At 45.6% G+C, this 16,001-nt stretch overlaps 2 protein-coding genes across 2 annotated transcripts in view; one reads left to right on the top strand and one right to left on the bottom strand.

Moving 5' to 3' along the window:
- Positions 1-2,224, bottom strand: part of KIAA1210 (KIAA1210 ortholog) — a 113,150-nt gene extending 110,926 nt beyond the window's left edge. The window contains exons 1-2 of the mRNA XM_065077801.1: positions 2,175-2,224; positions 1,120-1,222 (exon numbers count right to left, since the gene is read on the bottom strand). The gene's annotated coding sequence lies outside the window, so the exon portion shown is untranslated. The remainder of the gene's footprint in view (positions 1-1,119; positions 1,223-2,174) is intronic.
- Positions 2,225-8,144: 5,920 nt separating this feature from the next.
- PGRMC1 (progesterone receptor membrane component 1) lies at positions 8,145-13,782 on the top strand. Its single transcript, XM_065077797.1, has 3 exons — positions 8,145-8,544; positions 10,538-10,693; positions 12,655-13,782. Exons 1-3 carry the CDS (start codon positions 8,226-8,228, stop codon positions 12,753-12,755), a joined length of 576 nt encoding a protein of 191 aa, XP_064933869.1. The 5' UTR covers positions 8,145-8,225; the 3' UTR covers positions 12,756-13,782.
- The last annotated feature ends 2,219 nt before the right edge of the window (positions 13,783-16,001 follow it).

Genomic DNA, 16,001 nt, shown 5'->3' with positions numbered 1-16,001 from the left:
AAAAGAAGCCTAAAAGGGGATCTACTTCCCAAATGTCTAAATACAGCCAAAAGCCTGTGCTGTGTGTTCCAAAGTACAAAGAGTTTTGAGTCATCAAATCTGCACCGGGCTCATCTCCATCTGTGTGGCCACAGGAATCTGTGACACTTCATTTTCACAAAACTTCCATCAATTCTTTGATGGAAACATAAGCAAACCGCTTAACTGGAAAAGTCTTCCAACTTGCAATGATCTCAGAAAACAAAGGAGTTTACTTTTGGTTCACGTAGCACGCAAGTAACGTGGGTTTGGATAGTAGAAAAAGCATTTATACATATATATACGTAATCACATAAATCTATCAACATATAGATACTAAATTTGAGTCAGCCATAAAGTCTAAGGTGAGAAGAAGTGTTTTGCACTTTCTTATACTATAATAAGAACGAAGGCAACTTTGAATTTTGCAGATATGGACCCAAACTCTCTGTTGGGCTGGACAGTTCTAGAATCACACCCCACCTGTGCAATTTTTTTATGACTATGTAGGAGCTCAGTCTGGAAAAGTGTAACTGCGCTGATCTTGTGATAAGTCATCTACTGACATTCTACAGAAAGAGATGAGCAACTTCACTACATCAATATAACTTCTCAGGTGCAATACTCTTCGGGAATTGATCTGAAGCACAAACTGGTCTGTACATTCTACAGTAGAAGTCCAAACTACAAACAACCAAACAGTGCAAAAGTGATTCCATGCCCATTAAATCACTAGTATTTGTTTTATAATAACAAAACAAATACATATTTCTACTTCTCATCTTATATCTGCAAATTTACTGGAGCTCTAATTATTATTTATTATACTGCGTGAGAGAAAAATAAATAGAAAAGTCATGTTCATGAAGCTTTTAGTAAAATATAATGCCACCAGGCTTGCCTTTCTGTTTTGAAGGTTCCTAACAGTATACTTCCAAGTTACCTGTAACCTTCTTCAGTTTCTACCAGATATCAGGACAACACAAAGTGTAGAAGATCTACAGTGAGTGTAATCCCAAGCAGTTCTGAATATGTGTACTAGGCTACCTCTGTCCACTTCTCCAATATGCTACACCAGATCTGCAATTAATAAAACCTCACCCAAATCTGCATCAGACAAGCTCTGATGGTGGCGTGTCTAGGAAGAGAAGTCAACCCACACAGAGATCTCCACAGGATGTGGTGCAAGGGCGCGGCACAATGACTGGAAGGGAAAAGGGACATTTCAAGTGACATTTCCAATTAAGCAGTTGGACTAGACTATGGAAAAGACTGAAGGCAGTTTGCTGGGGTTCTTGGATACTCTGTGCTCATCCCCTGCCTGCAGCTTGTTACCCTGATGAAAGCATTTGCCCTTACACGAGCCACTCCTACTTGCACAAGGATAGTTATCATAGGAAGTTCATCAAAGTCATTACATGACTGAGGCTTTACTCCTGTAAGATCAAGCTCCTCCTGAACTATGGAGTGTATCAACAAAATAGTCATGAAAGAAATGATACAGTAGGTGTCTTTTCATCTACTAGAGGCTATGGATGCAACCTGCTCCCTTAACCATACCCAATTACTTTTCTCACATCACCAGCGCATATTCGCTCTGAGATCAGGTGTATTCTCCCGGTCCCTGACGCCAGTGTTAAGACTTTGCATCTGGGAGACAGCCAGCAATTTCACTGATGGGGCAAGAGACAAAATAAAGTCCAGTGATATTAATAACTGTGGTCCTTGTGTGCCCCTTCCAACCCCAGCTAACTAACACAGATTTTAAAAACTGTGTTACGGCATATAATGTGGAGATCTGACACCAAACGGCTGCAAGTCTGGGACCTAAGGATGAGGATGCCGATCTAGCCCGACAGACCCACGGGCAGGGAGACGCCAGCCAGCAGCGGGTGACTGGAGCACCTGAACAAAGAGCGCCCCGCAGAAAGCTCACGCCGCTCGCCTACCCGTGAGCGTCACCCCATTGCTGCCAAGCGCGGGGGGGTTCGCATCTGCAAAGCCCGACCCCAGCAGCTCTCCCCGGGGCCGCCCCGCCACGCCGCTGCCCACGGGCCCGGAGCGGCGGGCAGGAGTCCTCGCCCCCCCGGAGCCGCGCGCCCTGCCGGTTACCGCCCGCCCTCCCTGTCCCGTTCCGCTCTGTCCCCGCCACTCACCGGCTGCCGCCCGCGCGCCTCGCGCCGCTCCGCTCCGTTCCGCTCCCGCCGCCCCGGGGCGGCCCCGCCGCGCGCCCCGCCCGCCACCGCCCAGCGCGCGCCCCAGGCGGCGGGTCTCGCGCAGCAGGTAGCAGCACGCCCCGCCCCCCGCGTGAGCAGCAGCGGCGGGGGGGCCGGTCCCTGGAGCGGGGGAGCGGGCGAGCGGGGGAGCGGCGGCGGGTCCCACCGCAGCCGGCCCGGCCGAGCCCCTCGGCACCGCGCGCCGGGACAGCCCGGCAGCCCGCGCGGCTCCGGGCGGAAAGTTGCGCTTAAATGGAGGGGTCTGATACCGCAGGGATTTGGGCTTTTTCTTTTGCTGTCGCGGGTGAAAAGTCTGTGCTGTGCCTCCAGGGCTTCCTGGGTTTCCCCACTGGTTTGGTGTCCACGGCCAGGACAGGAGGCTGAAGGGAGACTTTGTCACTGTCTACGACTGCCTGACAGGAGGTTGTAGCATGGAGGGGGTTGGTCTCTTCTCCCAAGTAGCAAGTGATAGGACAACAGAAAATGGCCTCAAGTTGCACCAGGGGAGGTTCAGATTGGATATTAGGAAAAAATTCTTCACGGAAAGGGTTGTCAGGCATTGGAACAGGCTGCCCAGGGCAGCGGTGGAGTCACCATCCCTGGAGAGGTTTAAAAGGCGTTTAGACGAGGTTCTTAGGGACATGATTTAGTGCTAGAGTTAGGTTAGGTTAGGTTACAGTTGAACTCAACGACCCTGAGGGTCTCTTCCAACCAAAAAGATTCTGTGATTCTATGACTCTTACGGTCTCCGAGCTGGAGCACCTGCGATAACCCAGCTGTGCACGGCGGGCAGCTGCGTGGCCTGGCTCCCAGGACACCGCTGCTTGGGAAAGCGCTCGGCCTGCTGACCGAAGGTGTCTGCATTCAGTACATCACCTTGAGGGTCTGGGGCACCGTGCAAGGCACCTTCTCAGCATACGTGGCTTGCATAACATTGCTGCGGCTGTGGGATGACTTTGAGGGTCTGAAAGATTTTCCCGTTGGGAACATCACGTAACTAGAGCAGCTGGAAAGGTATCAGACTGGGAAATTAATGGTGTGCTTCCTTACCTTGTTGGAAACTGGATTCCACTGGATCACTACTTAGCAATCTAACTTTGTGTCAAACAAGTCACAACTGGACTGTCTTCAACAGTTTAATCAAATCAGAGGAGGAAAAAAAAAGATTAAAGGAATATGCAGGGACAGGAGTTGGACTCGATGATCCTTGTATGTCCCTTCCAACTGAGGACGTTCTATGATTCTATGATTTGTGTAACAGACAGAAATTTGGCTGACACCTGGAAGTGTATCGATTCTAATTAGACACCTAAATAAGTCTGGAAAAAAACAAGTGATATTCCTTCCATATGTCTGTTTTCCTGCTGCTGCTTTTCTCATTTTAATCAGCCACCCCCATTTTGTCTGGGCTGCTTTGGATTTGACCAGCTAACTAAAGCAGACCAAAGGCAGGCAGCAAAAGCGCTCTTTGTAATTAACCAGGGATGTTAGAAGCAGATTTCAGCTAAATAAGCTCAAACTGAGATGAGAATCCATGCCTATCATGTTGCATTTCTGCAACTAAAATGTCACAAAATTACACCTAGAGAACTCTGCCATCCTAGTTTATTGGTACCTCCCTTCTTCTAACCTTTAAATCTATTAATGTTTAAGTCAGTTGTCAATTCACATTAAAACAGACTGATCTGCTCTATAGCAGAACTATCACTCCATCATAGCAGCAGAGAAATAACAGCCCCTGCTTCAGGGATATAGTGACACAAGTGACAATGGCTCATGCATTCCAAAATTCAAAGCCTAAGTAAAAATCAGTCCTTCTGAAGAACACAGGGATGTGAGATGGATACTGTTTCCCTGACACTAACAGAGCAGAGATAACATTTCCTACTCCCTCTAACAGTGCTACTGATTTGACTCAACCCGTGAACACAACAAGTTTTCTTCATGTCATTTGGTTGTTTCTGATACATAAAACCCTCCTGGCTCATCAGACCTGTAAGCAAACCCAATTAATTATTTCCAAGAAGTCAGGGATTTTATTTACTCGTTCGGTGTCAATCTGTGTGCTTTCTAGGGACTGTTACCTCGCAAGAATCACATGCAGACTTACATTTTCCTTTTTCCATGCCCCTTCCAGAAGTAACTACAGCTTGTCCAGATTGTTTTCGACATCTGCTGCCTTTCAAGAAAGGAGCCCATACTGAGAATTCACACCCAGATTTTCATCAATAGTTAAAAGACAAGACATATCCAAATCTTCCCAGCACAGTTGCTGCACAGACTGCCCAGGCAAGCTTTCTTGTCACAGCAACCGTCAGTCCTGTTCGGCACAACTGAATCGAAAAGCACAGTCCTGGCAGCCCAAAAGACAAGCGAGTAAGGGGGAAGGTGGGGCTGGGGCAGGGACGTGTGGGGGAAGATTCTAGTTGCAAGTTCCCATCAGTTTGTTTCCATGGAAAGCAATTCTCCAGCATGAGTGCTCCCGGCCTTTCCAACCCCCCTCTCTGACACGTTTTCTCAAACTTGGTAAAAATTCCCATCTGGAGCTGCTTTATACTGCAGATGTTTACACATACATCTCCAGGAATGACAGGATCTCAATAGCCTTGAGCATGGTGTCATCTTCCCATTGCAAACCTTCTAGCACTTAGCTAGATGAAGAACACAGCTAGAAAGTCAGAAGATGCAACTGAAAAATAAACAGAAATGCAAAAGAGATAGAAATAAAACTTAGAAGTAAGTCAGGGCATTCCTAAATCAGGTGCCTGCTCTGCACCTGGAACAGACCCACTCCTAACACCAGCTGAACATAACCCCTGCTGCAGCATTAGGAGCACACTCGACCTGCTGGCCCCTGCAGCTTAGGGAGGCACTAGTCAGTAAAAGAAGAGTGAGACTACAGCTCCTCATCGTGCCTTTCTTTTTCCTTCTTAGTAACTGAAATTATTACCAGGGCACAAGAAAAGGAGGGAGAAGTAATATCTGTATGACACCAGCTGTGAGAAACAGGCAGGTGTGATGGAGTTTGCATATGTAAATTTATTGGATGGTCTCATATAATATGTTGTCTCTAGAGGGCTTGAATTCCTTATGTCCCTCTAAGGCACATTTAATCTTGCTTTTTAGTTTCTTTATTTAGTTTCCTGAGAAGTCTACACATTCCAGGAGGTCATTGGACTGCAAGGCAAAACCTTCTCTCTGTGGCTGCTACTTGATGTTACAAGCTGTTTGTAACACACTCCTATGGCACTTCACTGAAGTCTCTCAAATTCTCAGGTCGGAGTTACAAATCAGAATTTAGATTGGACAGGTGAACAGAAGCTCTGGGAATCTGCTGGCAAATAATGCAAGTTAGGTATTAGTATCTTTGCAAACTTCTGAAAACTTTCTTGCAGTCATAGTTTGAATTAGAATTGTCAGTCAGGTAAGTTAGAGAAAGGAATTCCTGTGGAGGGCTTCCAAAGGAACAACGAGATAACGTGAGGATGGAAACCGGCTTGGTCACGATGGTCCCTGCATACTCAGCCAAGGCAAAGCGGATCACGGGTAGCCCAGGCAAAGCGCACTTTGTTTATAAGCATTAAATATGTTTTAAAATGTTCATTAAATCCACCAGACAAGTTCCAAAGTGAAAACAGAGCAGTAAGAAAAATGCTGTGATGTAGTAGCGCTAATTTTGCTTTATCTCTAACAGATTTATGCTGGTTTCCAAAAAAATAAACAAGTAGGAGTATTTTAAAACTGTTTGAACTACTCTGAGTTGCAAGGACATGAAAGTTATCTGAGTTCCAATGTTTTCTTCACTTAATAAGAGAGCATTATATTGAAACTGCTTTATCAACCCATCTCATAGATGTTGTTAACAGAATGGTTTCAAGGAGGAAACTATTCCTGTGTATAGAATGGAGAGGAAAACCTGTGTGGGAGCATAGCTAATGCTTGTGGTATTTAACTGGCGCTGGGGCCAACTCTGTTCTGACTAGAAACTCACTTACATCTAAAATAATTGCCAAGTGAACTTGCTAGCGAGAAAAGTATAACAAAGTGTTTCTGAATTTAGACGATCCTGACTGAAATAATTTTATGCCCATTTATTTCTAAATAGCTGGTCATTGTTTTTTTGCTTAAGTAAGATGCGTTCTGAGGCATACGGATATTCTTTTTATGCTGCAAGGTACAAAAAGAGCTTGAAGTCGAGCAACTGTAACTCGCAGTACCAGTGCTCCTGTGGCAGATAACTTGAGATTCTATCAATCTTGGCAATGTTTCCTGGCCCTTTTTAATCTAAGAATGAACTGTTCTTGGATGGTTTCTCTAGGATACTAGGCATAAACAGAGCTTCTTTTTCCCTCCCTCCAGTGTCTGGTTCATGGTCAAATTCAGGGTTGGGGTTGTTTTGGAGCCTGGGATTTTTCCTCTCTCTTGAACAAAATGTTTTCTTAAATATCTCCCTCTGAATGTCTGTTTTTTCTGCACCTATTCCTCTAACATGTCATATCAACACGATGAAGTGTAATAGTGTCATGTCTACACTGAACAGAATTAACTGCCACCTAGGTAATACAGCTCCCAGTTTGAATAATTCTAAAGTTTTGGAGATGTATCTACTATCCTAAAGAGGGTCAAAACTCAGACCTGATTTATTACTAAATACAAATCTCAGTCATCAGATCAATGAAACAATGAGTGTTTTAAGTTACACAGCAGGCGGAAGCAAAAGTGCGTATCATGGAAGGACAGATCAAGGTCCAAGTGCTGACCAATAAACCAAGGGGCTTCCCAAATCAGACAGCAGGTGGAACCAAACACCCTACAAGAGCCAAAATGTTTAAACACTTTGTTACTGAGATGTCTTATTTGTATCAAAAAAGGCAAAACTCTTTATCACTAGCCCTGGTGGCCCAGAAAGTTAAAATTTTCCTGACACTGGGAATTAGAAAGTAAATGAAATGCCCTACTTTTGATTTTAACTAAATGTTCCAGTAGTAGGTTCAGTAAAAGCAGCTTTAATCCCCTAAAGCAGCGACATGAACCACCTGCCAAGCTACAGTGCAAGATCAAGGTTGGTACGCTGCATTTCTTCTCCATGCGCACCCCCTGTGACATTACTTGTGCAGAGGGGATGATGATATTCCGACTGGGCTATGCTTTGTGTTCTTTCTGAAGGATGGTGAGAACATAATTTGCAGAGACAACTGCTCAGACCCAAAACATCACTTCTGCTTCCTCACTCCTGGCACCAAGGAGCAGATGGCACCAGCAGTGCTGAGCTGTACTTAGGGCTCCTGTTGCTCCATGTGAACACCATACCAAGTAGATAGATCCAGTTAGCATTTCCATCACCTTGACCTCACCAAAATGTCAGCTGAAAAGAAGCCTGGATAAAGAACTCCATGACTGGACACTTTTTGATGGTATAATAATGCCTTGTGTTTGCTACTTCTGTGGGTTTTAGGGACCAAGAGAATGAACAGGAATGAATGGGGCAAACGCACCGTCTTTCTCCGTTTTGTCCTCGTTGGAGCCGGGCAGATCACCAGCCAGCGCTCCAGAGCTCCAGTGCCCCAGCAGGACAGTGCAGACGCGGCCCCCGCAGGAGGAGCGAGCGCAGGGCAGGGACCGGCTGGCTCCCAGCAGCTCGGCTGACACGGGTCTAACGCAACCCTAAGGATATTTTTGCTAAAATTTATGTGAAATCATGTTCCACGAAGCCGCCGCTGCTCGGCCTGGCCTTGCTGACCCTCCGCGGGGCTCCGGGCGGCCATCGCCGGGCCCACACCACCACCTAGTGCCCGAGGCGCGTCAGGAGCCGGCCGGCACCGAGCCCCCGCAAGGGCACGGCGGCAGGGCCTCAGCTTCCTCCCGCCCCCAGCCCCTCCTCTCCTCCGGGCCGGCCGCGTTCCGCCCCCTCCGCGCTCCGAGGGGCCGGCTCCTCCTCCCGCCGCCGCTCCGCGCCTCAGAGCCCGCCGTGCCGAAGCGCAGCCGAGCCCGATGGCCCGCGACGAGGCGGTGGCGGCCGGCGAGGAGGCGGCGGCCGAGGGGAGCGGCCTGCTGTTGGAGATCGTGGGGTCCCCGCTCAACCTGAGCCTGCTGGGGCTCTGCCTCTTCCTGCTCTACCAGATCCTGCGGGGCGAGCGGCCCGCGGTGCCGGCGGGCGAGGCGGACCCGCCGCCGCTGCCCAAGATGAAGCGCCGCGACTTCACGCTGGCGCAGCTGCGGCCGTACGACGGGGTGAGCGACCCCCGCATCCTCATGGCCATCAACGGCAAAGTCTTCGACGTGACCCGCGGCAGGCAGTTCTACGGGCCCGGTGAGGGCGGCGGGGGCGGGCGGCACGGCAAGCCCGGGGCGGCGGGACGGGCCCGGTGAGGGAGCTCCCGGCTCTTTGTGCCCGGGGCCGCTGGCTGGAGGGATCCGGGGGCCCTGCGCGGCTCGGCCTGCGCCGCCCAGTGCCGGGAGGGCCAGGGCCGGCTGCGCCGCGGGGCCGGTGCGGAGAGAGCTCGTTCCCTGGCCCCGGGGATCGGCGGCTCCGCGTTAGCACCCGCCCCGCCCCCTGGCCCGCGGGATGAGCGCTCGGCCGAGCCGGCGCTGCGCTCTCGGCCCTGCTCACGGTCCCGACGTTCGGAAAGGATTCGTTCTGCTCGGCGCTGCGAAGGGCGGTGGCGCAGCCGGCAGCGCGGGGACCCGCCTGCCCGGGGAGCCGGGGCACGGGCGCTGCCGCTCCCCGCGCTCCGGACTCGGGCCTCGGTGCTGTAAAAACTCCGGCTTTGCCAGCATATGTTGCTTCATTGTTGTCTTTATTTTCGCAGGGCAGGTTACGCACACTGCAAGGGGTTGTGCCTCTGTTGGGCTGGGCGGCTCCATTGGCCTCGGGTGCCTGTGCCCGGTGCCAGGCAGCAGAAGCGAAGTGTGTTCTCTGTGTTTACATTCCATTCCCAACTTGCAGTGGACATCACGCAATTGTATATTTATACTAAACCTAGCAATTTGGCTTAAAACAGCTTCCTATCAGGAGCGTTGGCAGTTAAAATGTGCAAAGATTGTGCCATGCGGAGACTTAACAGAGCAGCTAGTGATGAAGTGGGTGGGAGAGTATGTACCCAGGTGTAAGAGTTTAATCACCTCCACTAGGGCATATTGTTGTTTGTTTGTTTCACTGAGTCTTGCTAATTTGAACCAGTATCTGTGTGGTCCAACCACTCCTGAGCTGTCCAGACAGCTGGTGGCTGCAGCAGTGAGCTGCCAGTGCTGCTCAGAGACAAGGAGAACAGTGCAGGTACTACGTATTTGAGAGCATGATGGGATTAGTAATTCTGGTCCAAATATAGGCTGGAGTCTGTCACTGAAGGATGCCGGACTGTAACTTTGCATTCTGCAGCAGTCGAGATGATGTGTACGCTGAGTTAGACGTGCAGTTTTGTCTTTGTGCAAACTGAAAACAACTTCAGGACCATGCTTTGGATGCCACCTTCCTTGACAACAGCAACAGCTGCCCACTGTATCTAATTTGGTCATTGCTGAATGGTTCATCACAGTGTCTGGCTACTTTGGGTTTCATCTTAATGGAAAAGTAAGATTCTTTTGATGAATTTAGGAAAAGGCACACTCTGGGACACGTGGAAGATGGCATGTTCTCTCCAGTAACCAGAGTCCACATCTAACTTCTTTAAGCTCCCTTAAGAACTTTCAGTGTCTAGTTGCAACACCTGATATCTCAATTTTCACCTTGTCATGCAAGCAAGTTAATAATTAATGAAATTTAGCAAGAGTCTGTCTTGATAAGATATCTCTGATCTATCATGAGTTGCATGTTCTGATCATTTGAGTTCATCTTGCGTTTTGAAAGTTTTAGTAGAAGTTTCTTCCAAGTTGGTAATTTCGAGTATCTCCACCACATTTGCTGTCAAGTCATCCTTTCAGCTCTTTAAGTCAGAATCATCTCTTAGAAAACTTCCATTTCACCTCAGACTTACAAATCCTTTTTCTGTTCCTCTTTCTGAGCATGTGCTTCCCATTTGTATGCTTGTCCTTATTACCCTGTTTGTATGTTCCATGCATCGTTGTGTGGTTCATTGTCCTGATGCTTCAGCAAACTCAGTATCTCTTCCCATGGTTTTGTTTCTTGTCCTCTTCCTCCGTTATCCATTATTACCAAGTAGAATAAAACTTAAAAACATTCCAAAAGTTTGAGGCAGCTCTGACCCACAGGTCATCATCTGTTTCACTTTGGGGATTCTGATCCATGAAAACTGTATCACATCCGTTACCTCTGTAATAATGCTGCTTACGTCTTTATTTTAAAGGTGGCCCGTATGGGATTTTTGCTGGAAGAGATGCATCCCGAGGTCTTGCCACTTTCTGCCTGGATAAGGAGGCTTTGAGGGATGACTATGATGACCTCTCTGATCTCGACGTGACGCAGCAAGAGACCTTGATGAACTGGGAGTCACAGTTCACTTGTAAGCAACTTTAAACCTATTTACAAAGCAGTAGCTAACTAGTGTGTAATAAGGGAAGCAATGGTTAAAAGGCTGTTACCAGCTGGAGGCATCGGTCTAGAACCTTACTTTGAGTTAATACCTCAGTTTACTAAGTATTACTAGAACTACTGTCACTCAAAATAATTAGGAGAAATGTCAGGTTTTCCTTCTGCATCCTCCCTCCCCCTGGTCCTTACAGAACCACAGGAGAGATGCAAGCACTCTGTCATAGATCTGTAAGACCGCCAAAAAGTTGACAGGAATTGGGAATTTTACTCAAAATGGATTATTCTGCATGGCCTTGCTGGTGGGTTTATCAGATTCATGGACAACTGTATCCAGCAGACTTTCTCCCCCAGGAGGTGATCAGGAATGGGCAAATGCTCTGTCCCTGCAAGCAGCCTGGTCACTGCCATGCCAGGGATGGCCAGTGGCAGAGGAAAAAAGGCAACTTGCGCAGTTGCGATGTTTGTTCTCACAGTAACAGAAGGAAGTCACTTCCATAGCTGCCTTCTTTTTCTGTGCTTAGTATTACAAGTTTTAAAAAGGCAATTCCAACTGTCTTGTGTTATGTGCCTCAACTTGCTGCTCAAAAAGGAGAAAGTCAAACCACAGTTTAATGGAAATTGGTGTGTCAACCTAGTACCAGGGCATGCCCGCTGGTCTGTTTGGGGTTTTTTATCCTATTTTGTATCCTGTTGATGAAAAATAATTCCTCCATATCTCATGATGCCTTTTAGGCAAGTGAACACCAAAGGGATTATTTCTACTCAGATAAGACAAAAATAAATATATCAGTTGTTCGTCTTTATGAACTTCTATATATATATATGATGGAAGTTGCATCTACAAAAAGTAGAGTAGTGGAAATGAAATGGTTTTTTGTTTTAAATCTAGTGTCCAGTATTAAAGATTTACTATTGCTAGCTAGAATAGAGCTTTCCTCCATATAATGTCATTAGAATGTCCCAGTCCTGACCTGATGTGCCCCTACTATTTTGGTGCTCTTCTTGTCTTAATCAAGACTGTTAATCATGCCACACTGAATGGCTGTTCCGTGATGCTAACAAGTGTGTTGCAGAAAACAGAACGGTGCTACCCAATATCTGACCTAAACTAGTGTATAAATCTACCGTTTCAAGAGTCTGGGCATCACGGCTGCCAGTGAGCTGCACTCTTTTTTTACTATGTTTATAGTAAATCTGGCAATTACTTACTTTAAATTTGTATTAATTGTAACAACAATGCTCGTCTGAAATACCTGTAGTCAGAGGCATCTTTTGCTTTGTTGAAGTTGACAGATGGGCAGCATAGCACAGCTCTCACTTCTTACATGTATATGATCTTGCATTTAACATGTTCAAAAAGAGATATAAGAGAAGGCAGAGGCTTAGCTGCATAATCGGGTACCAGATCCATCTTTATCTTTAGGAGAAAGGATCTTTCTTCTGGCCTATTAGAGATTAATATTTTCAACATATATTACAAAAACTAAAAACCCTTGGAAGCTGAGTACGTGTCCGCATGTATGTGTGTGCATGTATAACACATAATGTAAATATTCTAACAATACCATTGGTTAGAAAACTAACTTTGACATTGGCAAGAGAAATAATCTAATCCAGGATTCTGTTTCTTTAGCTGGATGAGTCCCTCAGTTTACATGTGTCTTTACATTCATTCATCTTTTGGCTTAGGCAATAGAAGGAGAACGATGTTTACATTCACTTTGCATGTTTCTTACACTTACTACAACATTAACAGTAGTTCAGATAGTTTATTTTGGCTTTTCTCCTTCCTCCCAGTGTTTGGAACAAGTTGCTGAGAGCTGTTTTATTATAATACAGGCAGGTTGTTAACTCAGGGAACGGACAGAAGAGTGAAAAAGGTACATCTTCAGGGCACCATAATGACTTGGATTATTCTTTTCTTTCCCGCAGTTAAATACCCCTATGTTGGTAAGCTGCTGAAGGAAGGGGAGGAGCCCACTGTGTACTCTGATGAAGAGGAAAAAGATGCCCAGGATGCAAAGAAAGACTAGAGACTGCAATGGGGAACAATCTCTCTTTGAATCATCGAGGATCATTTCTAACATTCCACTGCTGTTTTACACGTTGCAATAGCAGCAATTCTTACAAAAGGTCCAGAGTTCCAGTAAATTGTTTCTTTTCGAAGGTTTCCTTTCCAAATTCAGTGGTAAACTACTGATGTTCTGTCTTTCTTCAAACCTGCATAATCTGAAGTACGAACGAAAAATGTCTGTGCAAAAGTAAACTGCAATTTTTGGCAATAAAGGACCATCACTGTTTTTCTTCTATCACTATTTAGTTCAGAGTAGGTCGAAATCCATTTTTTAATTAACAACCTAGCACTGTGGACACAAGCACAAGAGTAACTTCACATACGCAACGCCAAATCCACTAAATGTCATTTTGTGTTAACCTCTGCAGGATCTGGGCCTTGGGTTCTAATTCCTTTAGAAAAGGGACTGCATTTTATTTGTCCATGAAGCATCACACTCATTTGTAGTGCACTGCAATTCACCATTATGTAAGATAATTTGGCTTTTATACATAGTGGCTTACAGACTAAACACCAACTACTTTTCAAAAAGATAAGAATTTTTGAGAGGATAAATCACTTTTAGATACTTAGAGGTTAAATCACTTTAGATAATAAGAACTGATGAATACTTGATGTATTCAGTCATGCACAATTATGCATGGATTAATATTATTTGTTTACTTTTAAAGCACATCTGAAGTGTTACAAAGGTTTAAATAGGTGTAACTAGGCATCCCTAAAACCAGGTACACCATGAAGTGTGACTTGACTGGACTACTCTTCATTCACTTTTCCTCTTAGTAAAACTCTTCTGTGAGTTTTAATGTAATTTCATTAAGCCAGGAAGATGAGCTGCTATTGATTCTTAGGCCTAAAAGACTTGCTGGTATGACACGATTAACAAGTGCTCTTGTACATGCAGCTTTAACTAGCAGAAGAATGTTACTGGTCAATGTAACTTACTCAAGATTCCTGTACAAAATAAAATAACATGGTGTAAGCCATTTCTGTGTTGAGGCCTTTGTTGCTCTGGAACGTTTTCATTAAAAGAAACGGCACAATCTCACGCGTAACCTGCAATGCCGAACCTGGGGCACCTGACCTTTCAATTGCTTTTTACCTATTTGCTCTCTCAACTCACATCCATGCTTAGGCACTAAGTTTGTTGGGACTATGTAACCTCATCTCCTACCAGCAGGGGCTGGGTAAATGGATTCAACCAAGGCAAAATGTCACAGTGCTCCTTCGTCATCCAGAATACTTCTGCAAAACTTTCTCAGAAATTCCAAGGAGATAACTAATGATTTGTGTTTCTTGTCCGGGTGATTGTGCTTAGGGAACTTGATCAGATGGGCACCTGTATTTAGTTTCACTGCTTTGGCTGTTCCTGAGTGGGAAGGTGTAAACTAGGCAAGATTGTTTGGAAGTAGAGTGCATCGCACAACACCGACTTTCAAAAACAAGTTGACACAACGTATTAAAGTGCCTGAGACCATCTGTGCTGAGAACAAATTATTTTCGCTCAGTCCTAACGCTGTCTCGGCGTTTTCTTTTTGTTATACTGGGCCTTTGCATGAAGAGTGTGTTTGGTTGAGCCAGACAGCCCGCGTGAAGTGGTGTGGTATGAACTACCTAATGAACGTATAGAGACAAATGCAAATCTCATCATGACCTTTGTGTTGCTGTTTTACTTTTTAGAGATGTTCATAATCTGCAAACTACTACTAATGGTTTACCTCAAATCAGAAACGTGCTTTTTTTATTTGTTTAAGGTAGAAAATAAAATACTCTTGCATAACAGTGGTGGTTTTATTTACTGCAACGACACTTGATACTTAATCCTCCCCCAGTTTTTCAAGTTTTACATTGTCTTTCTCCAATATCTTTACATTATCCAACACACAGTATGTATGTTCTAACTGAATAGCTATGAATGCAGAATATTAAAATACAGAACATGGTCATGTCGTATGATGTGCTTAGCTGTTGCAAAAACAGAGTTAGGCAAATAAAGGCCTAAGTACTTGTTAATATTGAGCAAAAGCTGGGGCTTTGGAAAACTTCCCTGAAGTAGAAATAGGCTGGGCTGGAACCCACTGTCCGGTGGGCCCAGCCATCTGACTCTTGCATCTGTGCCTCTTGGCAAGAAGTATCACACCTTGGTAACACCACTAACTTTTTCAGAGAAAACAAACAGAATTCATTGTGAAAGGGGAAGAAGTGAGTCACAAAAGCAGTGGTTTCATGAAGCAGCAGGCAGGGATTTTATTTTCTTCTAAAGTGCTGGAGAAAATGGATGGGTTAACTTCTTTTTTCGCTCTCTGTTCATTGCAACTTGATCCCTCCCTCCAACAGCGACTGGCTGCAATGACTAAGCAAGGAGGCCTGTGCCCAAGAAACGACTGGACTGCACATTAACCAAGCAAGACACGATGGCCAACTAGGAGCAGAGACTGTCAGCAACCTCCCTCACCTCAAGTGTCCTGACACTTATCACGTGTCTGTCACAAAGGCACACCTGAGGAGCTCTCGGACAAATCAGAACAACTGAGTAGCATCTCCTTTACAACCACTTGTGACATACTGTCAACTGCTTTGTAAAACTCAGATGTTCTTTTATCTGGACTCTACTTGCTCGTAATCATCTTTATTAGCTCTTTCTTCATGCTGTTTGAGTTACACAACAACAAAAAAAATCAGTGATGAATGCTTATGTCGAGAGTTACGCAAGAGGTTTTATAAAAGGTGAGGCGTTTCTATGCTTCACCTGGCATCTCTGGATTAAAAAGAAAGGGTTTTCTATCATAATTGCTGTATTCTTGTATTTCAAGCAGATGGACTGATGTAATAACAGACATCGTGTATTTCTGCTTTTCAAAACAGCCTGGAGGATTTTGACTCCAGCGTTCAACACAAGGTACAGCCAAGAGGGCGCGTGTTTCAATAGCAAAGCTTAGTGCGACACTCCCCGAGCAGAAGTTCTCACTGGCCCCATTAGGCGACATTTTCAGATTCGATTGCAAAATCTGCCATCTCAGGGCCCTGCTTCAGACATGCCAAACACTGCTTCCCAAAAAATGTCTTCAAACAATAGCACACACCAGGCTCAAACTGAACGGTGTGAAATTACACCAGCAGTGTTAAACCTTTCCATTGCTAAACTATGTAAATGCTGCTTTTAATGCATCTTTTCAACTATTAAATGTTCTAATGGTCTAAACAT

Source organism: Columba livia, chromosome 12, assembly GCF_036013475.1.
Source record: "Columba livia isolate bColLiv1 breed racing homer chromosome 12, bColLiv1.pat.W.v2, whole genome shotgun sequence".
Taxonomy (NCBI): domain Eukaryota; kingdom Metazoa; phylum Chordata; class Aves; order Columbiformes; family Columbidae; genus Columba; species Columba livia.
The sequence above is the reverse complement of the archived record's forward strand: the minus strand, read 5'-3'. Positions and strand labels throughout refer to the sequence as shown.